General features: G+C 30.3%; 2 protein-coding genes across 2 annotated transcripts; both read right to left on the bottom strand.

Annotated features, from left to right (window-relative positions):
• Positions 1-797: 797 nt before the first annotated feature.
• On the bottom strand, positions 798-1,625 carry LOC18105683 (mavicyanin). The gene is made up of 2 exons (XM_006374275.3): positions 1,352-1,625; positions 798-1,255 (listed from the first exon to the last, which is right to left on the bottom strand). The coding sequence occupies exons 1-2, from the start codon at positions 1,548-1,550 to the stop codon at positions 912-914; spliced, it is 543 nt and encodes a 180-aa protein (XP_006374337.1). The 5' UTR covers positions 1,551-1,625; the 3' UTR covers positions 798-911.
• Positions 1,626-18,823: 17,198 nt separating this feature from the next.
• Positions 18,824-25,787, bottom strand: LOC112326064 (uncharacterized). Its single transcript, XM_052447667.1, is given in 2 exon segments — positions 18,824-22,287; positions 22,489-25,787. Coding segments are annotated over 2 exon segments (6,750 nt in total). The 3' UTR covers positions 18,824-18,836.
• Positions 25,788-27,567: the final 1,780 nt, after the last annotated feature.

The raw sequence follows: 27,567 nt of genomic DNA, 5'->3' as shown, positions 1-27,567 counted from the left end.
TCCGGCTCCCCAACAAGACCTAATAACTTTGGGTCTTACTCTTAGTAAGACCCAATAGTTTTGGGTCTGACAGTAGTGGGGCTCATCAGCTTTGGATTTAGTTACTAGAATTCAAACTCAAAACACTTAAAAAATTTCTATATACTTTTCAATTTTTTTATATATTTTAAATAAAATATTATTAACACTGTGTGGAGCGCATAATAAATATTAATAGCTTAAATGTAATGGTTAAAAAGTGTCTCGGGAACTATGCAGACTCATGGCGAGGGTTTCTTGGCTAATTTAAAGAGACACTAAAGGCTAAGAGAACATAATGGTGTGATTGAATTTTTTTTAAATTAACCACAACTTTAAAAATTATTTTGTTTTTATTATTTAAACTTGTATTTTAATTTAAATTATAGTAAAAACTTGAGTTTAATAAAAACTAAAATATATATTTTTAAAATTATAACCAAAACAATTATCTTAATACCAAACACACAAAATCTTCATTCAATGATGTATTTTTTACATTGAGAAATTGTCATTTAATTTGTGCATTTCTTTCTAAAATTTAATTCTATTTTATTTATGACATTCTTGAGGCACTACCGAAACCAAAATGTTAAGTACTGGTTTACTAACATGTCGCAATAATTTTTTTTTATCATTTAGATACTATATCAATGAATGAAAATTCCTATTTTTTTAACAAAATTAAATTTATAATTTAGTTCCCAATTACCTGTCCAAGTGTAATACTTCTATACCGTAGAGAGGACTTTTAACAAATAAATAAATGGTCTAATACATTAAAAATATATAATCACTAAAAATAAATAAAGGCAGCAAAACAAATTTTAGTCTCATGCTTCGTTCATAACCACCGAAAGAAATTATTATAACAAAACAAGGATACCATAACATTAAACAAAGAGAAAACCTAGAAAAAACAAGCTAGGAAGAACGATGATGGGTGGTATAATGGCAGGAGGCATTTGAACAGCACCATTTTTCTTATTGGTATGATCTGGTGGGCTGGTGTCATTTGCGGACTGGGGTGGGGTTTCTAGCTCCAACACTTTGATGATCATCTTCTGCCCTCTCTCACAATGCCCAGCAACTCCACTGATGAAATAGAACAAACCAGGTCGGTCCAACTTGAAAACAGAGTCCCCATTGTTGGAGAAGAATAAGGGATGAGCAGATCGGCATTTTTGGTACTCTTCCTCAGTCACTACCAAAACTGAGTCTTTGTTGTACTTGAATTCTGAAATATTCATTTTTAAGCATAAACCACTTCTCTTTATTAGCATTGCTCTTAGCACGATATTAAGTAGGGAAAAAAAAAAAAACAGGTACTTACGAACGGTGTCGTCAACTTTAAACCTATTTTTGGAGGCCCAGTCAATGTACATTTGGCTATCTTTCTTAGGAATAGTCCAACCATCCTGACCTCCTACAAGAAACTCGGTGGAAATAACAAAGCAGAACTGAAAAATGGAGGAGAAGATAATCAACGAGAGGAAGACTTTGCATGAACCATTGAAGAGATCAGATGCCATTCTTGAGGGTTTTTTTTTCCCTTTTTTGGTTTGAGAAAATATTAATGCAACTTAAAAGGTAAATAGTGAAGTTTAAGCCTGTTATATATATATATATATATATATATATATATATATATATATATATATATATATATACAGAGAAAGAGAGATCGAGTTGAGAGGATTATCAGGAGCGAGTCGTAGAGAATGTTGGGTAGTGGGCTGGCTTGATTTTCTCTCTGACTTGGTCGTGTGCATATATAACTGTTTTTCAAATACAGCTTTTTTTCTAGATTTGTTGAGTGAATTAGGATAAAATTTTAAAAAAAAATTATAAATTATTTTAAATAAAATAGATAGTAATAAAAAAAATAAGAATCAAATTTAAATGATAAAAAAGTTGAATGATGATGAATTAAAAAAAATTATTATTTCATAAATTATTTCAAATAAAATAAATAGTAATAAAAAAATAGGAACTAAATCTGATAGATAAAAAATTTCAATTAAAAAAATATAAAAAAAGAACAATAAAAAAGAACCAAAGTTGATATAAAAATAAAATTCTAAGCGATAAAATTAAAAAAATTAAAAAATAATTCAAAATAAAATATATAGTAATAAAAACAATTGAGGATAAAAGTTGATATGATCAACAAAGAACAATTTTGAATTTTTTAAAACTTTTAAAAATTTTATTCCAACTAAATAAAAGGAAAATATTTTCATAAAACACAGTCAAATATCTCTTTAACTAAAAAGTATTTTTTATTAATCAAGTAAACAAATAATGAAAAATTTATAAATTAATTTTTTAAAAACCAACTTTTCATAAAATAAACGGTTCCTTACTACCAATTCATCTGCATGCATGTTATCCATTTTGTAAATGGTCTCTTAGGAATTGTTTAGTGAATAATTTAATGAAGTATCAATCTTTACGGGGTGTTTAATTGATATGGGGTTAAAGCATGTTAAATGTTATCCTTATAAATTCTTTTTCTTTTTTGTTGAGGGGTTAATTAAGGGAGGGCTAAGTACCTCCATGCAACATTAATCTCTTTTTAATTTCTCTTCCATTTTTATTCAAAATAAAAATTAAATTATTTTTTAATTATCACTTAAAATCATTACTAATAATTTTATTATTTTCTATATCTTTTCATTAATATTTAACCCATTATATCGAACATTTTTAAAATCTCCGTTTATACCCATTATACCAAATATTATATACCAAATATTTTAAAGTAATTAGGATTTCTATTTTAGATTCTTTAAGGATAGTTTAAATGTTTTTAAAATATAAAATTTAAAAGAAATTTAAAAAAAGTAATTATGATTTCTGTTTTAAATTCTTCAAGGATAGTTTAAATGTTTTAAAAATATGAAATTTTAAAGAAATTTAAAAAAAATATTTATGATTTCTGTTATGGATACTTCAAGTGTACTTCAAAGTTTTAAAAAATTATAAAATTTAAAAGAAATTTTAAGAAAGTAATTATGATTTCTATTTTGAATTCCACAAGGATAGTTTAAAAGTTCTAAAATTATAAAATTGAAAAGAAATTTAAAAAAATAATTATAATTTTTGTTTTGTATATGTCAAGCATAGTTCAAAGTTTAAAATTATAAAATTTAAAATAAATTTAAAAAAAGTAATTATGATTTCTGATATGAATTCTTCAAGAATAGTTTAAATGTTTTTAAATTATAAAATTTAAAATAAATTTTAAAAAATTAATTACGATTTCTATTTATGATACTTCAAGCATAGTTGAAAGTTTTCAAATTATCAAATTTAAAAGATATTTAAAAAAAGTAATTATGATTTCTGTTTTAGATACTTCAAGTAGTTCAAAGTTTTAAAATTATAAAATTTAAAATAAATTTTAAAAAAAGGAATTATGATTTCTATTTTAGATTATTCAAGGATAATTGAAATGTTTTAAAATTATAAAATTTAAAAGAAATTTTAAAAAATTAATTATGATTTCTCTTTTTCATACTTCAAGCATAGTTGAAAGTTTTAAAATTATAAACTTTAAAAGAAATTTTAAAAAAATTAATTATGATTTCTCTTTTTGATAATTCAAGCAGTTGAAAGTTTTAAAATTATAAAATTTAAAATAAATTTAAAAAAATAATTATGATTTATGTTTTGGATACTTCAAGTAGTTCAAAGTTTTAAAATTATAAAATTTAAAAGAAATTTTAAAAAAAAAGTAATTATGATTTCTGTTTTGGATTCTTGAATGATAGTTTAAATGTTTTAAAATTATAAAATTTTAAAAAAAATTTAAAAAATTAATTATGATTTTTGTTTTGGATTCTTCAAGGATAGTTAAAATGTTTTAAAGTTATTAAATTTCAAACAAATTTAAAAAAACATTATGATTTCTGTTTTGGATACTTCAAGTATAGTTCAAAGTTTTAAAATTATAAAATTTAAATGAAATTTAAAAAAATTAATTATGATTTCTGTTATGGATACTTCTATTGTAGTTCAAAGTTTTAAAATTATAAAATTTAAAAGAAATTTTAAGAAAATAATTAGGATTTCTGTTTTGGATTCCACAAGGATAGTTTCAAAGTTTTAAAATTATAAAATTGAAAAGAAATTTTAAAAAAATAATTATGATTTCTGTTTTGTATATGTCAAGTATAGTTCAAAGTTTAAAATTATAAAATTTAAAAGAAATTTTTAAAAAATTAATTATGATTATTGTTTCGGATTCTTCAAGGATAATTAAAATGTTTTAAAGTTATTAAATTTAAAAGAAATTTAAAAAAATTAATTTTGATTTCTCTTTATGATACTTCAAGCATAGTTGAAACTTTTAAAATTATAAAATTTAAAATAAATTTTAAAAAAAGTAATTATGATTTCTGTTTTGGATTCTTGAATGATAGTTTAAATGTTTTAAAATTATAAAATTTAAAAGAAATTTTAAAAAAGTGATTAGGATTTCTGTTGTAGATGCTTCAAGTATAGTTCAAAATTTTAAAATTATAAAATTTAAAAAAGTAATTATGATTTCTGTTATGGATACTTCTAGTGTAGTTCAAAGTTTTAAAATTATAAAATTTAAAAGAAATTTTAAGAAAGTAATTAGGATTTCTGTTTTGGGTTCCACAAGGATAGTTTCAAAGTTTTAAAATTATAAAATTGAAAAGAAATTTTAAAAAAATAATTATGATTTCTGTTTTGTATATGTCAAGCATAGTTCAAAGTTTAAAATTATAAAATTTAAAAGAAATTTTTAAAAAATTAATTATGATTTTTGTTTCGGATTCTTCAAGGATAGTTAAAATGTTTTAAAGTTATTAAATTTAAAAGAAATTTTAAAAAAGTAATTATGATTTCTGTTTTGGATACTTCAAGTATAGTTTAAAATTTTAAAATTATAAACTTTAAAAGAAATTTTAAAAAAAATAATTATGATTTCTATTTTCGATAATTCAAGTAGTTGAAAGTTTTAAAATTATAAAATTTAAAATAAATTTTAAAAAAGTAATTATGATTTCAGTTTTGGTTACTTCAAGTAGTTCAATGTTTTAAAATTTAAAATTTTTAAAAAATGAATTATGATTTCTGTTTTGGATTCTTGAAGGATGGTTTAAATGTTTTAAAATTATAAAATATAAAAGAAATTTTAAAAAATTAATTATGATTTCTATTTATGATACTTCAAGCATAGTTGAAACTTTTAAAATTATAAAATTTTAAATAAAATTTTAAAAAAAGTAATTATGATTTCTGTTTTGGATAGGTCAAGCATAGTTCAAGGTTTTAAAATTATAAAATTTTAAAAAAAGAAATAATGATTTCTGATTTGGATTCTTCAAGTATAGTTCAATGTTTTAAAATTATAAAATTTAAAATAAATTTTAAAAAAAGTAATTATAATTTCTGTTTTGGATATTTTAAGTATAGTTCAAAGTTTTAAAATTGTAAAATTTAAAAGAAATTTTATAAATGTTATTTGGATTTCTGTTTTGGATTCTTCTTGGATATCTTAAATGTTTTAAAATTACAAAATATAAAATAAATTTTAAAAAATTAATTATGATTTCCCTTTATGATACTTCAAGCATAGTTGAAACTTTTAAAATTATAAAATTTAAAAGAGATTTTAAAAAATTAATTATGATTTCCCTTTATGATACTTCAAGCATAGTTGAAAGTTTTAAAATTATAAACTTTAAAAGAAATTTTAAAAAAATTAATTATGATTTCTCTTTTTGATAATTCAAGCAGTTGAAAGTTTTAAAATTATAAAATTTAAAATAAATTTAAAAAAATAATTATGATTTATGTTTTGGATACTTCAAGTAGTTCAAAGTTTTAAAATTATAAAATTTAAAAGAAATTTTAAAAAAAAAGTAATTATGATTTCTGTTTTGGATTCTTGAATGATAGTTTAAATGTTTTAAAATTATAAAATTTTAAAAAAAATTTAAAAAATTAATTATGATTTTTGTTTTGGATTCTTCAAGGATAGTTAAAATGTTTTAAAGTTATTAAATTTCAAACAAATTTAAAAAAACATTATGATTTCTGTTTTGGATACTTCAAGTATAGTTCAAAGTTTTAAAATTATAAAATTTAAATGAAATTTAAAAAAATTAATTATGATTTCTGTTATGGATACTTCTATTGTAGTTCAAAGTTTTAAAATTATAAAATTTAAAAGAAATTTTAAGAAAATAATTAGGATTTCTGTTTTGGATTCCACAAGGATAGTTTCAAAGTTTTAAAATTATAAAATTGAAAAGAAATTTTAAAAAAATAATTATGATTTCTGTTTTGTATATGTCAAGTATAGTTCAAAGTTTAAAATTATAAAATTTAAAAGAAATTTTTAAAAAATTAATTATGATTATTGTTTCGGATTCTTCAAGGATAATTAAAATGTTTTAAAGTTATTAAATTTAAAAGAAATTTAAAAAAATTAATTTTGATTTCTCTTTATGATACTTCAAGCATAGTTGAAACTTTTAAAATTATAAAATTTAAAATAAATTTTAAAAAAAGTAATTATGATTTCTGTTTTGGATTCTTGAATGATAGTTTAAATGTTTTAAAATTATAAAATTTAAAAGAAATTTTAAAAAAGTGATTAGGATTTCTGTTGTAGATGCTTCAAGTATAGTTCAAAATTTTAAAATTATAAAATTTAAAAAAAGTAATTATGATTTCTGTTATGGATACTTCTAGTGTAGTTCAAAGTTTTAAAATTATAAAATTTAAAAGAAATTTTAAGAAAGTAATTAGGATTTCTGTTTTGGGTTCCACAAGGATAGTTTCAAAGTTTTAAAATTATAAAATTGAAAAGAAATTTTAAAAAAATAATTATGATTTCTGTTTTGTATATGTCAAGCATAGTTCAAAGTTTAAAATTATAAAATTTAAAAGAAATTTTTAAAAAATTAATTATGATTTTTGTTTCGGATTCTTCAAGGATAGTTAAAATGTTTTAAAGTTATTAAATTTAAAAGAAATTTAAAAAAAGTAATTATGATTTCTGTTTTGGATACTTCAAGTATAGTTTAAAATTTTAAAATTATAAACTTTAAAAGAAATTTAAAAAAAAATAATTATGATTTCTATTTTCGATAATTCAAGTAGTTGAAAGTTTTAAAATTATAAAATTTAAAATAAATTTAAAAAAAAATTATGATTTCTGTTTTAAATTATTTAAGGATAGTTGAAATGTTTTAAAATTATAAAATTTGAAAGGAATTTTAAAAAAAATTAATTATGATTTTACTTTTTGAAACTTCAAGCATAGTTGAAAGTTTTAAAATTATAAAATTTAAAAGAAATTTAAAAGGAGTAATTATGATTTCTCTTTTTGATACTTCAAGCAGTTGAAAGTTTTAAAATTATAAAATTTAAAATAAATTTAAAAAAAGTAATCATGATTTATGTTTTGGATACTTCAAGTAGTTCAAAGTTTAAAAATTATAAAATTTAAAAGAAATTTTAAAAAAAAATATGATTTCTGTTTTGAATTCTTGAAGGATAGTTTAAATATTTTAAAATTATAAAATGTAAAAGAAATTTTAAAAAATTAATTATGATTTCTCTTTATGATACTTCAAGCATAGTTGAAACTTTTAAAATTATAAAATTTAAAATAAATTTTAAAAAAATGTAATTATGATTTCTGTTTTAGATAGGTCAAGTATAGTTCAAAGTTTTAAAATTATAAAATTTAAAAAAAGTAATTATGATTTCTGATTTGGATACTTCAAGTATAGTTGAAATGTTTTAAAATTATAAACTTTAAAATAAATTTTAAAAAAGTAATTATGATTTCAGTTTTGGTTACTTCAAGTAGTTCAATGTTTTAAAATTTAAAATTTTTAAAAAATGAATTATGATTTCTGTTTTGGATTCTTGAAGGATGGTTTAAATGTTTTAAAATTATAAAATATAAAAGAAATTTTAAAAAATTAATTATGATTTCTATTTATGATACTTCAAGCATAGTTGAAACTTTTAAAATTATAAAATTTTAAATAAAATTTTAAAAAAAGTAATTATGATTTCTGTTTTGGATAGGTCAAGCATAGTTCAAGGTTTTAAAATTATAAAATTTTAAAAAAAGAAATAATGATTTCTGATTTGGATTCTTCAAGTATAGTTCAATGTTTTAAAATTATAAAATTTAAAATAAATTTTTAAAAAAGTAATTATAATTTCTGTTTTGGATATTTTAAGTATAGTTCAAAGTTTTAAAATTGTAAAATTTAAAAGAAATTTTATAAATGTTATCTGGATTTCTGTTTTGGATTCTTCTTGGATATCTTAAATGTTTTAAAATTACAAAATATAAAAGAAATTTTAAAAAATTAATTATGATTTCCCTTTATGATACTTCAAGCATAGTTGAAACTTTTAAAATTATAAAATTTAAAAGAAATTTTAAAAAATTAATTATGATTTCCCTTTATGATACTTCAAGCATAGTTGAAACTTTTAAAATTATAAAATTTAAAAGAGATTTTAAAAAATTAATTATAATTTCCCTTTATGATACTTCAAGCATAGTTGAAACTTTTCAAATTATAAAATTTAAAAGAAATTTAAAACAAGTAATTATGATTTTTGTTTTATATACTTCAAGTAGTTCAAAGTTTTAAAATTATAAAATTTAAAATAAATTTAAAAAAAAGTAATTATAATTTAAGTTTTGGATACTTCAAGTAGTTCAAAGTTTTAAAATTATAAAATTTAAAATAAATTTAAAAAAAGTAATTATGATTTAAGTTTTGGATACTTCAAGTAGTTCAAAGTTTTAAAATTATAAAATATAAAAGAAATTTTAAAAAAAGTAATTTTGATTTCTGTTTTTGATTCTTGAATGATAGTTTAAATGTTTTAAAATTACAAAATTTAAAAGAAATTTTAAAACATTAATTTTGATTTCTCTTTATGATACTTCAAGCATAGTTGAAACTTTTAAAATTATAAAATTTAAAATAAATTTTAAAAAAATTAATTATGATTTCTGTTTTAGATACTTCAAGTAGTTCAAAGTTTTAAAATTATAATATTTAAAATAAATTTAAAAAAAGTAGTTATCATTTCGGTTTTGGATACTTCAAGTAGTTCAAAGTTTTAAAATTAGAAAATTTGAAATAAATTTTTTTAAAAAAGTAATTATGATTTCTATTTTGGATTCTTGAAGGATAGTTTAAATGTTTTCAAATTATAAAATTTAAAAGAAATTTTAAAAAAAGTAATTAGGATTTCTGTTCTGGATACTTCAAGTATAATTTAAAATTTTAAAATTATAAAATTTAAAAGAAATTTTAAAAAAATAATTATGATTTCTGTTTTGGATAATTCAAGTATATTATAGTTTATAATTATAAAGTTTAAATTTTTTTAAAAAAACATTAATTAGGATTTGGGTTTTGTATTCTTCAAGAATAGTTTAAATCTTATGAAATTATAAAATTTAAAATAAATTAAAAAAATTAATTTCGATTTCTGTTTTAGATACTTCAAGTGTAGTTCAAAGTTTTAAAATTATAAAATTTAAAAGAAATTTTAAAAAAGTAATTATGATTTATGTCTTGGATACTTCAAGTAGTTCAAAGTTTTAAAATTATAAAATTTAAAAAAAATTTAAAAAAATAATTACGATTTCTGTTTTGGATTCTTGAAGGATAGTTTAAATATTTTAAAATTATAAAATTTAAAAGAAATTTTAAAAAAGTGATTAGAATTTCTGTTTTGGATACTTCAAGTATAGTGTAAAATTTTAAAATTATAAAATTTAAAAGAAATTTAAAAAAACTAATTATGATTTCTGTTTTAGATACTTCAAGTAGTTCAAAGTTTTAAAATTATAAAATCTAAAAAAAAAAATTAAAAAATTGTTATGATTTCGGTTTTGGATACTTCAAGTAGTTCAAAGTTTTAAAATTAGAAAATTTTAAAAAAGTTTTAAAAAAAGTAGGTATGATTTCTGTTTTGGATTCTTGAAGGATAGTTTAAATGTTTTAAAATTATAAAATTTAAAATAATTTTAAAAAAAGTAATTATGATTTCAGTTTTGGATACTTCAACTAGTTCAAAGTTTTAAAATTAGAAAATTTGAAATAAATTTTAAAAATAGCAATTAATTTTATTTTGGATTCTTCAAGGATAGTTTAAATGTTTTAAAATTATAAAATTTGAAAGAAATTAAAAAAAAAGTAATTAGGATTTTTGTTTAAGATTCCATAAGGATAGTTTAAATGTTTTAAAAATATAAAATTTAAAAGAAATTTAAAAAAATAATTTATGATTTTTTTTATGGACACTTCAAGTATAGTTCAAAGTATTAAAATTGTAAAATTTAAAAGAAATTAAAAAAAAAGTAATGATAATTTTTGTTTTGGATAGGTCAAGCATAGTTAAAAGTTTTAAAATTATAAAATTTAAAAAAAGTAATTATGATTTCTGATTTGGATACTTCAAGTATAGTTCAATATTTTGATATTATAAAATTTAAAATAAATTTTAGAAAAAGTAATTATGATTTCTATTTTGGATTCTTGAAGGATAGTTTAAATGTTTTAAATTTCTAAAATTTAAAAGAAATTTTAAGAAAGTGATTAGGATTTCAGTTTTGGATACTTCAAGTATAATTCAAACTTTTAAAATTATAAACTTTAAAAGAAATTTTAAAAAAAGTAATTATGATTTCAATTTTCGATACTTCAAGTAGTTCAAAGTTTTAAAATTATAAACTTTAAAATTAATTTAAAAAAAGTAATTATGATTTCTATTTTCGATACTTCAAGTAGTTCAAAGTTTTAAAATTATAAAATTTAAAATAAATTTTAAAAAATTAATTATGATTTCTCTTTTTGATACTTCAAACATAGTTGAAAGTTTTAAAATTATAAAATTTAAAAGAAATTTAAAAGGAGTAATTATGATTTCTCTTTTTGATACTTCAAGCAGTTGAAAGTTTTAAAATTATAAAATTTAAAATAAATTTTAAAAAAAGTAATTATGATTTATGTTTTGGATACTTCAAGTAGTTCAAAGTTTTAAAATTATAAAATCTAAAAGAATTTTTTTAAAAAAATTATGATTTATGTTTTGAATTTTTGAATGATATTTTAAATGTTTTAAAATTATAAAATGTAAAAGAAATTTTAAAACATTAATTATGATTTCTCTTTATGATACTTCAAGCATAGTTGAAACTTTTAAAATTATAAAATTTAAAATAAATTTAAAAATATAATAATTATGATTTCTGTTTTAAATAGGTCAAATATAGTTCAAATTTTTAAAATTATAAAATTTAAAAAAAGTAATTATGTTTTCTGATTTGGATACTTCAAGTATAGTTGAAATGTTTTAAAATTATAAAATTTAAAATAATTTTTAAATAAGTAATTATGATTTCAGTTTTGGTTACTTCAAGTAGTTCAATGTTTTAAAATTTAAAATTTTTAAAAAATAAATTATGATTTCTGTTTTGGATTCTTGAAGGATAGTTAAAATGTTTTAAAATTATAAAATATAAAAGAAATTTTAAAAAATTAATTATGATTTCTATTTATGATACTTCTAGCATAGTTGAAACTTTTAAAATTATAAAATTTAAAATAAAATTTTAAAAAAAGTAATTATGATTTCTGTTGTGGATAGGTCAAGCATAATTCAAAGTTTTAAAATTATAAAATTTTAAAAAAGTAATTATGATTTCTGATTTGGATACTTCAAGTATAGTTCAATGTTTTAAAATTATAAATTTAAAATAAATTTAAAAAAAGTAATTATAATTTCTGTTTTGGATATTTTAATTATAGTTCAAAGTTTTAAAATTGTAAAATTTAAAAGAAATTTTATAAATGTTATTTGGATTTCTGTTTTGGATTCTTCTTGGATATCTTAAATGTTTTAAAATTACAAAATATAAAATAAATTTTAAAAAATTAATTATGATTTCCCTTTATGATACTTCAAGCATAGTTGAAACTTTTAAAATTATAAAATTTAAAAGAAATTTTAAAAAATTAATTATGATTTCCCTTTATGATACTTCAAGCATAGTTGAAACTTTTCAAATTATAAAATTTAAAAGAGATTTTAAAAAATTAATTATGATTTCCCTTTATGATACTTCAAGCATAGTTGAAACTTTTCAAATTATAAAATTTAAAAGAAATTTAAAACAAGTAATTATGATTTCTGTTTTAGATACTTCAAGTATTTCAAAGTTTTAAAATTATAATATTTAAAATAAATTTAAAAAAAGTAGTTATGATTTCGGTTTTGTATACTTCAAGTAGTTCAAAGTTTTAAAATTAGAAAATTTGAAATAAATTTTTTTTTAAATGTAATTATGATTTCTATTTTGGATTCTTGAAGGATAGTTTAAATGTTTTTAAATTATAAAATTTAAAAGCAATTTAAAAAAAAAGTAATTAGGATTTCTGTTTTGGATACTTCCAGTATAATTCAAAATTTTAAAATTATAAAATTTAAAAGAAATTTAAAAAAAAAAGTAATTAGAATTTCTGTTTTGGATACTTCAAGTATATCATAGTTTATAATTATAAAGTTTAAATTTTTTTTAACAAAACATTAATTAGGATTTGGGTTTTGTATTCTTCAAGAATAGTTTAAATGTTTTGAAATTATAAAATTTAAAATAAATTAAAAAATTAATTTCGATTTCTGTTTTGGATACTTCAAGTATAGTTCAAAGTTTTAAAATTATAAAATTTAAAAGAAATTTTAAAAAAGTAATTATGATTTATGTCTTGGATACTTCAAGTAGTTCAATGTTTTAAAATTATAAAATTTTAAAAACTAATTCAAAAAATAAGTACGATTTTTGTTTTGGATTCTTGAAGGATAGTTTAAATGTTTTAAAATTATAAAATTTAAAAGAAATTTTAAAAAAGTGATTAGGATTTCTGTTTTGGATACTTCAAGTATAGTGTAAAATTTTAAAATTATAAAATTTAAAAGAAATTTAAAAAAACTAATTATGATTTCTGTTTTATATTTTTCAAGTAGTTCAAAGTTTTAAAATTATAAAATCTAAAAAAATTTTAAAAAAAATTGTTATGATTTCGGTTTTGGATACTTCAAGTAGTTCAAAATTTTAAAATTAGAAAATTTTAATTTTTTTTTTAAAAAAGTAAGTTTGATTTCTGTTTTGGATTCTTAAAGGATAGTTTAAATGTTTTAAAATTATAAAATTTAAAATAATTTTTAAAAAAGTAATTATGATTTCAGTTTTGGATACTTCAACTAGTTCAAAGTTTTAAAATTATAAAATTTAAAATAAATTTTAAAAAAGTAATCATTATTTATGTCGCACGTGTCGACGTCGCGGCGATCGTCCACCCTTAACGTATGGGGATATAATTCTGGTAAATGTTAGGAGACAAGGAATTCTTTGTCTCTTAGCGGTGAGAAAATGGAATAGGAGTCGCCACCTAGTATTATAGTCACTAGGAACCCTAACTGGTCTCAGAGATCGGGTACGGAGACTGATTGCGTAAAGGGAAGGTATTAGCACCCCAAATACGCCCTACCTAAGGTAAGCTGCATTGTTTTATTGTCTGATGAAAATCTAAAGTTTTTATCCTGTTGGTCCGTCTATGGTTCAAGAAAAGCCCTCCTTAGTAAGGAGGTTCTTATCTTATGAGGGTGAAACTTAACCGGTCTAATGTCTATAAAAGAACCACCTTTTTTTTATATCAGGAATACGTTTTACGTATAAATTCGTAATCCCAGATATTAAAACAAAACAAAAATATTTTTGATTTTTTTGAAATATTGGCCAAGTTCTCATGACTTTAATAAACTGGTTATTAAAGCCAAAATGCATGCTAAAATAACATATATATATATATTTTTTTTCTCTTTGTTGTATCAAATTTTTTTTAGTTTTGAGAGACTTGGCCGTATGCATGAAAACAAAAGTTTTTTTTTTATTTTATTTTTAAAACCGGGTATTTTTAATACCGGATTTGTATTTTTAAGATATAAAAATACAGACCAATATTAGTCGAAATGACGTAGAAAATCGGTGGAAAAATCACAATTTTCAAATATATATATATATATATATATATAAAAAAAGAAAAATGGACTGGGCTGGGCTTATATTGGCCCAGCCACAAGGCTGGACTCAGCCCAGCCGCGTGGGCTGGGCTGATGTTCCAGCCTGCAGAAAACAGGGCTGGACTCAGCCCAGCTGCGCGGGCTGGGCTGATGTTCCAGCCCAAAGCAAAAAGGGGCTGGACTCAGCCTAGCCGCGCGGGCTGGGCTGATGTTCCAGCCCAAAGTAAAAAGGGGCTGGACTCAGCCCAGCCGTGTGGGCTGATGTTCCAGCCCACTGAAGAAATAAAAAAACCATGACTGGTTACTGTGCATGAGCACAGTAACCAGTGAATTAATTAGCTTCTTCTTGCATGCAGAACGTGCACAGTGCACGTTCTGCAAGCAAGAAGATGACTGATGACCGGCGGCTATGGAGGGGAAGGGAATTTACCTGAGGCGACGATCTCGGATGGCTGAGCTGACGGTAACGGTGGCTGTTCTCGGTGGCGCTGCGGTGGCGATGACGGTGAGACCCAGTGACAGCAGCGGCGCTTCTTCTCCACGGTGCAGTGACACCAGTCGGCGTTTCCTTCTCCGCTGGTTTATCCCTTCTGTTCTTTTCCTCTCTTCTCCCCGTCTGTCTCTCTCAATTTCCCCAGCCGATATTCCCCTGTTTTTTGTGTTTCTCAGTTTCGGTCGTCTCTCTCTCTACCCAGTCGGTTTCTCTCTCTCGGTTTCCCTCCTCTTTCTTCAAAACAAAAATACTTCCAGCTCTCCCTCTCTTTCCTCCTTTTTTCCTCCTCCTTTTGTCCTGCACTCCCTCTGTATTTATAGGCAGAGGGAGTGAGGGCCACCCTGCCCTGCCTTCTCATGGCAGGGCATGGTGGCAGCATGGGGGGGCGGCTACTGCACAGCCGCCCCTGCCTCTGCACTCTGCAGGGTATGGCCCTTTTGGCGTGAGGGCGTGGTGGTGTCAGTGAAGGGACAAGTCGGGGCGTTGGTTTTTTTTGGGTTTTGGGAGAGAGATAAAGGATAAAAAATGGGAGGGAAAATGCTTCTTCTTCCCCTGTTCTCTGCGTGTCCAGGGGAAGAAGAAGGCTTATGGTGCCGTTCAAAACGGCACCGTTTGCTTCCCTTTTTTTTTTTTGGCAGTGAAACGCATGAAACGGCGCCGTTTTGACCAAAACGCGCCATTTCATTTAAACAAAAACTGGCGCCAAAAAGAGTTCAATTTCAAATCAGCCCTTCACTTTGCGCGCTTTTTCACTATGGTCCTTGGTTTTGGATTTCTTCAATCGAGTCCCTAATTGGCCACCAGACTTCAATATATATGCAATTAAGCCCCTGATTTGACCAAATCAACTCTCAAAAATTATAATTTGACCCCAGAACTTTAATTTCTTCCAAATAAAACCCAAATTGACTTAAAAATCAATTTTCTTGCGATCAAACCCTCCGTAAATTCAATTAAACCTTCAATAAAATTTAATTGAGTCCATAAACATCTGATTTTGTACATTTCTTCCTCAAATAAAATTTCTTTATCGATAGGACTCTCACCGGTCAATGATAAACTGTCAAATTTCAATCTTTGTATTTTTGAACCTCCTCAACTAATTTTTGACCGTTTTCTGGGCGCTTTGACATCCTCTTTTCACTGCTATTATTTTGATAATACTTTGATTTTTTTGTATTTTGTGCGGGGACCCAAAAAAATGGGTTACAACAGTTGCCCCCTCTTTACAATGCTTACAGAGCAAAGATTTTGCGTAGTAAGTGTTGTAAAGATAAACAAAATTGGTCTTCCGAAACTGGTCTTCTCGAAATTTAGTTGACCTAAAATTTCAACCGGACCCTAAGTCCTGTGTGTGGTTGGGCTAAAACTGAGATCCCTTCGCCGATCCCCTCTAACCAGAACCAAAAATCCTTTGCAGTTAGGCTAAACTGAGATCCCTTCGCCGATCCCCTTTAACTAGAACCAAAATCTGTGTGGTTAAGCTGAACTGAAGCCCCTTCGCCGATCCCCTTCAACTAGAACCAAAATCCTTTGCAGTTAGGTTAAACTGAGATCCCTTCGCCGATCACCTTTAACCATAACCAAAGTCTCTTCGTGGCTAGGCTAAACTGAGATCCCTTCGCCGATCCCCTTTAACCAGAGCCAAAATCTTTGTGGTTGAGCTGAACTGAGATCCCTTCGCCGATCCCCTTCAACCCGAACCTGTGTGGTTAGGATAGACTGAGATTCCTTTCGCCAATCCCCTCTAACCAGAACCAAAATCCTTTGCAGTTAGGCTAAACTGAGATCCCTTCGCCGATCCCCTTTAACCAGAACCAAAGTCTATGTGTGGTTAAGCTAAACTGAGATCCCTTCGCCGATCCCCTTCAACTAAAACCAAAATCCTTTGCAGTTAGGTTAAACTGAGATCCCTTCGCTGATCCCCTTTAACCATAACCAAAGTCTCTTCGTGGCTAGGCTAAACTGAGATCCCTTCGCCGATCCCCTTTAACCAGAGCCAAAATCTTTGTGGTTGAGCTGAACTGAGATCCCTTCGCCGATTCCCTTCAACCAGAGCCAAAATCTTTGCGGTTTGGGCTGAACTGAGATCCCTTCGCCGATCCCCTTCAACCAGAACCTGTGTGGTTAAGCTAAACTGAGATCCCTTCGCCGATCCCCTTTAACTAGAACCAAAATTTGTGTGGTTAAGCTGAACTGAGATCCCTTCGCCGATCCCCTTCAACCAGAACCAAAATCTGTGTGTTGCTAGGTCAACCTAGAATCCCACCTGGCGACTCCCTTCAACCAAAGCTAAAATCTTCATGTGGTGGTTAAACTGAGATCCCTTCTGGCAATCCCCTTTAACCAAAAATGTTTCTTCTTCACGATAATAGGGTTCGAATTGAAGACTCTTCTTCATTGATCTTCTTATTTCTTTGAGATTTCCCTAATGTTAGGATTTATCTCATCTTCCTCCCGTTCCAGGGTCCAAACCATGATTCTTCATTGTTCATCGACTCAAAGATTCTTTCTTTGTCCCTAATCTTGCTGGACTATATTGGGAATTTTTCCTATAACAAATCAACAAAAATGTTTGATGCAATGCTTATGTATGCATCCTTACCTGGTTTGGAAACATAGGTCCCATCACTTCCTTCAATTTTCTGAAACTCTCTCTTAATACGATCGTGCTCGAAATGGCATGCTGGATCCATTTCCCATGTTGTCTCTTCTACCCATCACTTTTTAGGGAAGAAATCCCTGACCTTTTCCGTTAGGTGACCCTTTTCCAAAAATGCATGATTTGCCATTGCCCCTCTTATCATGCTCTTGTCAATGCTTTAATTTGGCTTTCTCAAATTAAGGGTTTTTTGGTGTTTTTTTTTTTTTTTTTTTTTGTTCCAGCACAAAAAAAGAATCTTTCCCAAAAAAGAATCTCTAAACGACTTGAATTTGTTCATGACAACTGAAACTTTCAACATACGCATCGAAAACTCTTTTAAGCAAATCTCATTGAGGGTTTTATTGGTTTCTGGAATGCGGTTTGTCTTTAGGTTGGTTGGCTTTTTTTTTTTTTTTTTTTTTCAAAGGTGACCTCCTGTTTAATCTTTTCAACAGGTTTTGATTAATTATTTGTAAAGGCTGTGTAGGAAAGGGAAATGTCTCATATTAGCTTTTTTCTTGCATGGACAAAAGCGGATTATCACTCATTTGTTAAATCCTGTGAGTTATAAGACCATCGTTTATTAACCCAAGTTATGTGCGCTTGATCAGAAAGGACTTCTAAAGGCTTGTAATGTAGGCTACGTCTATGGGTTATGAAAGAAAAGGATGCTTTAAGGCTCAACAGTGTTTGAGGGTTTAAAGACTTAGGACCACCCTTCTTCTATCTTTTGTTCTTTGTGAAACTGTCTCATAGGTTACGTTTGGAGAAGCTTGTTTAAGGATCCTCATCTCAGTCTCAAAGCATTATCAAACCATCATCTTCTTTCTTTATTCCTTTTTCCCCCTTTCTCCCTTTTTTTTTTTGATGCCCCCAAGGGTTGGGTTCTGACTTTCAAAAATCCAAGCCCTTTTTTTTTTATATATATATATATTTTTGTAATTTGCTCAAATTCCTTCTCCCTTTTCTTCTTATTGTCTTCTCCAATGTTGGGCTTCCATTCTTTATCCCTTTCTTTTTCCTACAATTGTCTTCATCTTTCTAACAAAAGATCTCTCATTGCCCCCAGTGAGGGGTGTGGTCTTAGTCAGGTTTTCATAAGGAAGAAACTCAATCCGGCTCAAATGGGTATTACAAAGGATGAAATCTTTAGAAAGTGAAGGGATGACAAAGATGGCCTTTCCTCATTTCAAGACGCACATTGTTAGGATTGATAAACCTTGTTCTTATCTCGAAAGGAAAACATACGAGTGATTACAAAGATGATCACCTAACCTTTTGTCCATACAATTCAAAATGCTATCAGGGACAAGGTTTTATCTCAGGGTTTGCTTTGGGGTTTGTTTGGTTTGGTCACCTCTCAACGGGAAATGCTTAAACTTCATCTGTGAGCATTTTATGATGCATTCCTTGTAATCATGCGCAAAGCCAAATCTTCCAAGATTTTTTGAAAATAAACGAATTAAGTGCTGTGAGATCAATGTAATGAGAAAAAAAAAAAGTTCTTTACACAAAGAAATCATGGCCAAACTTCACTTTATTTATTTTGGGAGGAAACTGAACACATTAGACATAATATTTCTTTACAGAGTCAGAATTCACAGGTCTAGCTAGATCTTCTCCATCCATTCTAGACAACTTCAGAGCTCCTCCTGAGAAAGCCTTCTTCACTACATAAGGACCTTCATAATTTGGGGCCCATTTGCTTTGATCTTCTCCTGGTAAAGACAATAGTTTCTTCAGCACTAGATCTCCTTCTTGGAACACGCGAGGTCTAACCTTCTTGTCATATGTCTTGGCCATCCTTTTCTGGTAGAGTTGATGATGACAAATTGCAGCCAACCTCTTTTCACTGATCAGGTTCAATTGTTCATATCTTACTTTGGCCCATTCAGTCTCTTCTAATTCTGAATCCATCAACACCCTCAACGAAGGGATTTCTACTTCCAAAGGCATCACCGCCTCCATTCCATATACCAGAGCATATGGAGTAGTTCCTGTTGAGGTCCTTATTGCAGTGCGATATGCGTGGAGAGCAAACGGCAACATCTCATGCCAATCCTTGTAAGTGACTACCATTTTCTGGATAATTTTCTTGATGTTTTTGTTGGCTGCTTCTACGGCACCATTCATCTTGGGCCTATATGGTGAGGAATTTGAATGCTTGATTTTCCATTTGGTACAGAGCTCCATGATCATTTTGCCGTTGAAATTCTGTGCATTATCGGTCACTATCTTTTCTGGTGGACCATAACGACAAATCAAGTCTTTTTCTATAAACCTCTTCACCACTTTCTGTGTTACATGGGCGTATGAACTGGCTTTTACCCATTTCGTGAAGTAGTCAATAGCTACGAGTATGAATCTATGCCCATTGCTAGCTTTTGGGTTAACAGGTCCAGTCACATCAATCCCCCACATTGCAAATGGCCAGGGAGATGCTAGATTAATCAAAGGAGTCGGGGGCGCATTGACCTTATCACTATGCACTTGACATTTGTGACATTTCCTGACATAGTCGATGCAGTCTTTCTCTAGTGTCATCTAGAAATAACCAGCCCTTTGTATTTTTCTTGCTACCATATGGCCGTTAGCATGAGTTGAGCAAACTCCTTCATGTACCTCCCGTAAAGCATTTTTAGCCTCTGTCTCATTCAAACACCTTAGCAAGGTTCCGTCAAATGATCTTTTATACAGAATCTCTCCGTCGAGGTAGAAATCCATGGCCAACCTTCTTAGGGTTTTCTCATCCATCTTCGAAGCTCCCACTGGATATTCCTGATTTTGCACAAAATTCTTGATATCGTAGTACCAAGGCTTTCCATCTACCTCTCCCTCAATCGAGCAACAGTAAGCTGGGTTATTTCTGATGTCTATGTGTACAGGATGTACCTTATGCCCGAGATCAATTGTAGCCATAGCAGCCAACGTGGCCAAAGCATCCGCAAAATGGTTCCCTTCTCTTCCTAGATGGGTGAATCTTATCTCTTCGAATTCTTCTGACAGTGCGGATAAATATTCCTGGTACGGCCTCAACTTTTCTTCCTTGGTTTGCCATTCTCCTTTCACCTGACAGATAATCAACATTGAGTCACCATATACATCTATCTTTCTGATCTTCAGCTCTAACGCAGCTTCTAAACCCAGGATACAAGCCTCATATTCAGCTGTATTATTGGTGCATTCAAAATACAATTTAACTGAAACCGGATACTGCTTCTGGTCAGGAGAGATTATTACCGCGCCGGCCCCATTACCATAAACATTCACTGCTCCATCAAAAAACATGGTCCACCAATCTGTCTTCTCTTCTTCTCCAGCTATTGATAATACATTTTCATCAGGGAAATCAAAATCCAATGGCTCATAATCTTCAACAGCATTATCAGCCAGGTGGTCGGCAATCGCGCTCCCCTTCACGGCTTTCCTTGTCATATATACTATGTCATATTCTGACAACAAAACCTGCCACCTTGCAATTCGGCTTGAGAGATAGGGCTTGTCACAGATGTACCTTAGTGGATCCACTTTTGAAATCAACAAAGTGGTGTGATACAACATGTAATGTCGTAATCTTTTTGTCGCCCATACCAATGCACAACAGAGTTTTTCTATCACCGTGTATCTAGACTCACATTCGGTGAACTTCTTACTCAGGTAATAAATAGCCCTTTCCTTCCTTCCGGTTTCATCATGCTGACCCAATACACATCCCATAGCTGTTTCAGTTACTGTTAGATACAATATTAAAGGCCTTCCTGATATAGGAGGAACAAGCAAGGGCGGACTTTGTAAATATTGCTTGATTTTATTGAATGCCTCCTCACACTCCTCATTCCAAATCCCAGGATTCTTTTTCCTCAATAGCCGGAAGACGGGTTCACATGTTGTGGTTAGTTGAGCTATAAATCTGGCAATATAGTTTAATCTTCCCAAGAATCCCCTCACCTCCTTCTCTGTCTTTGGGGATGGCATGGATTGGATGGCCTTCACTTTATCAGGATCCACCTCTATACCTTTGTCACTTACCACAAATCCTAGCAGCTTTCCAGACTTAACTCCAAAAGAACATTTTGCCGGGTTGAGCTTTAGTTCGTACTTCCTCAAACGCTCAAATAACTTCCTCAGAACCTTTACATGATCTTCTCCCTTCTTGGACTTGGCAATCATATCATCTACATACACCTCAATTTCCTTGTGCATCATATCATGGAACAGAGTTACCATGGCCCTCTGATAGGTGGCTCCTGCATTTTTCAGACCAAATGGCATAACCTTGTAGCAATAGGTTCCCCACGGTGTAACAAAAGTTGTTTTCGCCTTATCTTCTAGAGCCATCTTTATCTGGTTGTATCCCGAGAAACCATCCATAAAGGAATATGTGGAACTACGTGCAGCATTGTCGACCAGAACATCTATATGTGGCAGAGGAAAATCATCTTTAGGGCTAGCTTTGTTCAAATTTCGGAAGTCCACACAAACTCTAATCTTTCCTTCTTTCTTTGGCACGACAACAATGTTGGATACCCATTGTGGGTATTTAACTACTTCTAGAAAGCCTGCATTCCACTGTTTTTCAAGTTCTGCCTTAACTTTGATCCAAATATCCGGGTGGGCTCTCCTCAACTTCTGTTTGACTGGTTTACAACCTTCCTCCAGCGGTATCTTATGTACGACAATATTTCTATCCAAACCAGGCATATCCTCGTAAGACCAAGCAAAAACATCTGCATATTCTTGTAATAGGGCAATTACCTCTGCTCTTTCCTCAGGAGTGATTAAGGTCCCTATTTTCAACTCTCTTTTAATCTGATCGCTACCCACGTTTATGGTTTCTAGTTCTTCTGTAGCTGGTTCCCAAGTTTGTTCATATAGCTCTACTAACTTTGTAAATTCCCTAATATTGCTTTCATCCCATTCTTCTTCTTCCATAGTGATCACATGTTCGTTAAAGTTTGGCCATTCATTCTTGATGCTAAGTGTATGTGATGTTGTGGAAGATCCACTTTCAGAGTTCCTGAAAGCGGAAAGTGTTTGGTGTAAATGCACGAATAAAGAGATAAATTTGGAAAACGCATGATCTCATCATTTAAATCAAAGGTGGGCTCAATGACAACGACAAAATCTGATTGACATCATGAGCCTCGATTGTCAACCAGGAAAATAAAGCAAACAAAAGCAATGACAAAAGCATGTTAAGGCAACAAAGTTGGTTTACATTTTAAATACTACTGGGGCTTCTTGAGTCACCCAGTTTTGAAACTTCTCGCCTTCGGCCAGCTTTCGTACAAAGGTCTTAGCAGATACTTCTTCCAAAGTGTGGATAGTTAGTTGTGGTAGTGCTTCATCTTTCTTTCCCGCTACCGTCTTCATGCCACCTCCTTCCACCTTATTCTCCTCCAAGGTGTTTATGCTCATATTTGACAGTTCTTGACCAAGGCTTTCTGCTCTTTCATCGGGTTGCATTACATATGCAGCTCTTGGGAACGACACTCTAAGGGGAGGGATTTCCAGCTTTTCTTCTTTAGGATCTCTTCCTTCAATCCTAGCAATTCTTCTTTCCCTTCTTCGACGAGCAGCCCATTGATGATCCACTTTTTTAGGTTTATACCCCAGCCCAAATCTTTGATCAACACCTTTCATCTTTATCGAATTAACCCTTTCTGGTACCCTAGTGATAGGGTTATACTGAAATGGGATCCCGCGTTCTAAGAAGCATTGAGCTGCCATCCTTGCTGCTTCTGAGATCCTTGGCCTTCTTAGTACTGTGTTCTCAGGTACCCAATCAGTGTTCACAATCTCAAAAGCGTGGATATTGTTATCCTCGCGATCCTCCGCCTCGATGAAAGGTATGGCCACATTCTTCATCAGGGATACTGTCTCCTCAGCTTTGACAGTTACCAATATCCCATTCATGATATACTTCAAGCATTGGTGTAATGATGAAGTTACCGCCCCAGCCGCATGAATCCAAGGTCTTCCTAACAACATACTATAAGAAGGGTGGATATCCATAACTTGAAAGGTCACTAAGAACATTTGTGGCCCCACATACAGCTCCACTTCTAAAGTCCCAATTATTGGCCTAGGTGAGCCGTCATATGCTCTGGCCATCATAGTACTCGGCTTCATATGAGATTCATCAATTGGCATCTCTTCCAGCATGTGTTTTGGCAACACGTTAAGAGCTGAGCCATTATCAACGAGTACCTTTCCTATGAGGCAGTCTTTGCACCTAACAGTAATGTATAAAGGCTTGTTATGTCCGGTACCTTCAGCATCAAGCTCATCAGCTGTGAAGTACAGGTAATTAGTTGCATGGATTCTTCCCACTAGATGCTCCATGGTTTTCTGTTCAATGTCTTGGGGCACATACGCCTCATTCAATACCTTTTGTAAAGCGTTTCGATGCGGCTCAGAGCTGAGTATCAAGGACATAAGGGAAATTCTTGCTGGAGTCTTTTTTAGTTGATCTACTATGCAATATTCGCTATGCTTTATCAACTTCAAAAATTCATTCGACTCCTCTTCAGTTACCGGCTTATTAACTTCTAGTGCTTTGTCAAGATCTACCACTTCTTTGCCTTTTGCTTTCCTCAACTCCTCGGGCGTGAAGCACCGGCCACTCCGAGTTAACCCACTGATCTCATTTTGGAACAAAGGAAGAGGGGCTTGAATGTTGGAGGCATAACCATAATTATAAGGCATGGCATTGTGATTTCCTTTTGTGTAGGAAGGTTTAGCCAAGATTAACTTTGGAGGCCCATTAACTGTTGATTGGACCCTACATACTCCTGACATTTTATCTTGACCTTCCATCATACTCACGTCACGACTGCCCTCTAGGGGTTCGATCCTCAACTCTCCCCTTATCATCATTTTTGCAATCCTCTCGCGAAACTCGATGCAGTCCTCAATATGATGTCCCTCTCTACCATGGAACTCACAATAGTCACATCCCTCCAAATGGCCTTCAACCTTTATCTCTAAAAATCCTGATTGTACCAACATGTCGTACAACTTCTTCATGGATACCTTCAACGCCTTGCCTTGATTCCCAACTTCTATCATGCCCACTCCACTATTACTTGTGGCATGATTAGGCAATGGATTTGAATTGATGTTGGGCATGTCTTCGAAAGATACCCACCCCCTCTTGATAAGCTCTAACAACCTCCTTTTAAAGGCGTAACAGGTTTCAATTCCGTGCCCCGGATTACCAGCATGGTATTCGCAAGTTAAATCTGGTTTGTACCATATGGGAAAAGGCGGTTGGATTGGCGGTAGAAGGATCGGAGCTATGTGCCCAATGCTCAGCAATTTAGCGTACAAGTCCTTTAAAGGCATGGGTAATGGAGGCAGCTGCTCCGAAGTGTATCCTGCATATGGCCTTTGGTGGTTGTTTTGGTTGTTTGGCTGGGGATTTGTTCGATTGGTGTTAAAAGGTTTGGTAAAGTTCATGTTGGCGAATTGATGGGTAGGCATTTGTGGGTTTTGGTAATTTACTTTTTTGTCTTTATATCCGCCTTCCAAGTTGTTAACGTCTCCTTCCCTTTTCCTTCCTACGAAACCTTTCTTCTCTAAAGGCTCCGTTATGCGCCCAGCTTTAATCCCTTGTTCTATTCTTTCTGCCACGCGTACAGCATCATAGAAATGCTGAGATGAGCTACCCATTAAATGCTCGTAGTAAGGTGTCTTGAAGGTATTGGCAAACAAAGTCACCATCTCCGTCTCTATCAAAGGGGGTTGCACATGTGTTGCCTCATCCCTCCATCTTTGCGCATAAGCCCTTACCGACTCTTGGCTTCTCTTTTCCATTGACATAAGGCTCGTTCGATCCGGAGCAATTTCCAAGTTGAACTTGTACTGCTTAAGGAAAGCTTCCACCAAATCCTTCCATTTCTTGATTTTGGCATTATCCAACCTCATGTACCAGCTTAGTGCAGACCCCGCTAGACTGTCTTGGAAAAAATAGATCAGCAACTTATCATCATTGATCACCTCAGCCATCTTGTTGCAATAGGATCGAAGGTGAGTGTTTGGGCATTCCAACCCAGTGTACTTTATGAACTCCGGTATCCTAAAATCTTTTGGTACCATGATGTTTGGTACCAAGCATACTTCAGAAGCTCGCATGGGGTCAAACCAATCATTTCCCTCAACTGCTCTTAACCTTTCTTCCAAAGCGGATATCTTGTCGTCGTTCTTAAAACCAGTGGACCGATTATCGGAAGGCCCATCCGCTGTTAAATCGAAGGTGATGTGAGCTTGAGTGGGCTGGATGGGAATGGCAGGTGTAAAGTGCTGCTCCGTTACTGAATCTGCCCCCAAGTTCTGAGATACCCCAGGGACATGAGCTGGCGGTGCTCCTATTGGTGGTTGGGTAGACGTTCCCTCCCCGTTCTTGGCTCTTAGAAGTTGCTCAAGCAGATTGGTCATCCGGGAAACTTCATTTCTCACAGATTCCAATTCACTTTGGTAGCGGGATTCTAGAGCGGCCCTCTCTTCGTTCTCCATTCTTGATCTTAGCCGAGTGTAGTGGACCTTGGATGGGGGACCTATGTTTCACGATCTGAGGCGTATGGAAAAATGTAAATGAATGTATGATAAAGAACAATGCATGATGCATATGTAATGTGAGCTTTGTTTTTTAAAAAACGATCGATGGCCAACATTTTGCTTGCGTAATGGGTATGGATTCCTTTGTCACGTTCCTTATCAGGAGTAGTTTTGCTCCAGTTGTTGCTTTGGTAGACTTAACCCTACTCTATAAGAGATATTTCACAAAAGATGGGTCAAAGCCCCTTTTCATTAATAATATTGGCTAATACATCTCTTGAAAAGAGGATACAAAAAGAAAAGAGGATACAAAATAATAAAAAAAATACATCAATCTTCCTCTTCATCCATATTTCTAGCCACTGGTAAGAAAGCAAGGCCTCGATTCTCAATCTTCTCTAAGAAGGCATCAGTCTCAGCCAAGCTTTGTCGATAACGAAAGATGTCCCTCCCCACCCTTCGGGCATTGGCTCTAATAATCCGTGCATGAATGGCAGCTTCATCCATTTGCTCATCTACTTTGGCCATCTTCTCCATAAGCAACATGTTGTTCCGGTTCAAGGTATTGTTGTTGGTGTCGATCTGTTCTTTATGTTTTTCTGAAGCTTCCAACTTTTCGGTCAACTGTTTTACCTTTTCCCGCTCTCTGTCAAGTTTCGCTTTCAGCATCCTAATTTCATTTTTCTTAGTTGCCAAATCTGCTTTAACAACCTCCTCTTCCTTCCCCTTTCTTTCGAACTCTTGCAATTCAGCTAGCCGACTTTCTACCATCACATATTTCTTGTTTAACTCATCATACTTCTTGATTCGGTCCATCAACTCTGCTTGAACATGCAAGAATTTATCCTGATTGTATTCAGCATTTTCTTGATAGTCATTGAAGTCAGCCTTTAATGCTTCCAATTCAGAGCTGCTCTGCATCCAATCCAAAATCAGTGTTCCCCTCTCTTTCTCGGACTCTTCCATTACAGCCTTTCCTTTGCTCAGTTGCAGCTCTAACATCATTATTTTTGCATCTCTAGATTCGAGTTGTTCGTTTAGAAATACTCTGCTTTTGTCTCCTTCCATCATCATCATTTCTAATGTTGTTTTATCTACCTTACTCTTTCCCAATTCTATTTGGAGCCTTTCTAATTGCCCCATAAGGTCCTCCTTATTACTGACCTTTTTTCTTTTCAATGACCCTCCTATAATTTGTGAAGGCCCGTCTTCAGAACATGGCATTCTAGGAGCAGCAGTCGGGGTAAAATTCCTCCACTTTTCATATCCTTCACTTGAGCTGGGGTCTCTCAACCTTTCAGACTCCTTTTGAATTAAAGTCAAGTGGCTCCAATCTTGTTTGATAGTTTCAAGAACTTCTAGCGCGGATTGATCCTTAAAAAACCCGGAAAATTCAGCGAGTCCCACAGTTCTTGGGATGTGTTGTATGCCGCCTAATTGTCTTATCACCAGGGCCGGAGCATAGCTGACATAACCTGTGATCCCAATTAAAGGTACCCAACATTTTTGTCCACAACTTACTAGGACATCAACCGATTTGACCCAAGGGGCTTTCCAACTAAAGTTGCTACTAGGTAACTCTTGCAGTTTTTTCATCCAACCCTGATCGCCCAGGCTTCCCCATTCTTCTTCTTCTACTAACTTCAAAGGTTTTTGATTAAACCACCAAAAATTATTAAAGATCGGCTTTTTGGTTTCAATATGGCTTACCATCCAGATGTATAATAACTGAGTACAA

The sequence above is a fragment of the Populus trichocarpa genome, chromosome 15, assembly GCF_000002775.5.
Source record: "Populus trichocarpa isolate Nisqually-1 chromosome 15, P.trichocarpa_v4.1, whole genome shotgun sequence".
NCBI lineage: Eukaryota > Viridiplantae > Streptophyta > Magnoliopsida > Malpighiales > Salicaceae > Populus > Populus trichocarpa.
Note: the sequence above shows the minus strand (reverse complement) of the source record. Positions and strands in the feature narration are given on the sequence as shown.

Coding starts and splice junctions, on each gene's coding strand:
- LOC18105683 (XM_006374275.3), bottom strand. CDS start 1,550: ATGGCATCTGATCTCTTCAATGGTTCATGCAAAGTCTTCCTCTCGTTG. Junction 1,256..1,351: donor TAAAGTTGACGACACCGTTC/GTAAGTACCTGT, acceptor TGAATATTTCAG/AATTCAAGTACAACAAAGAC.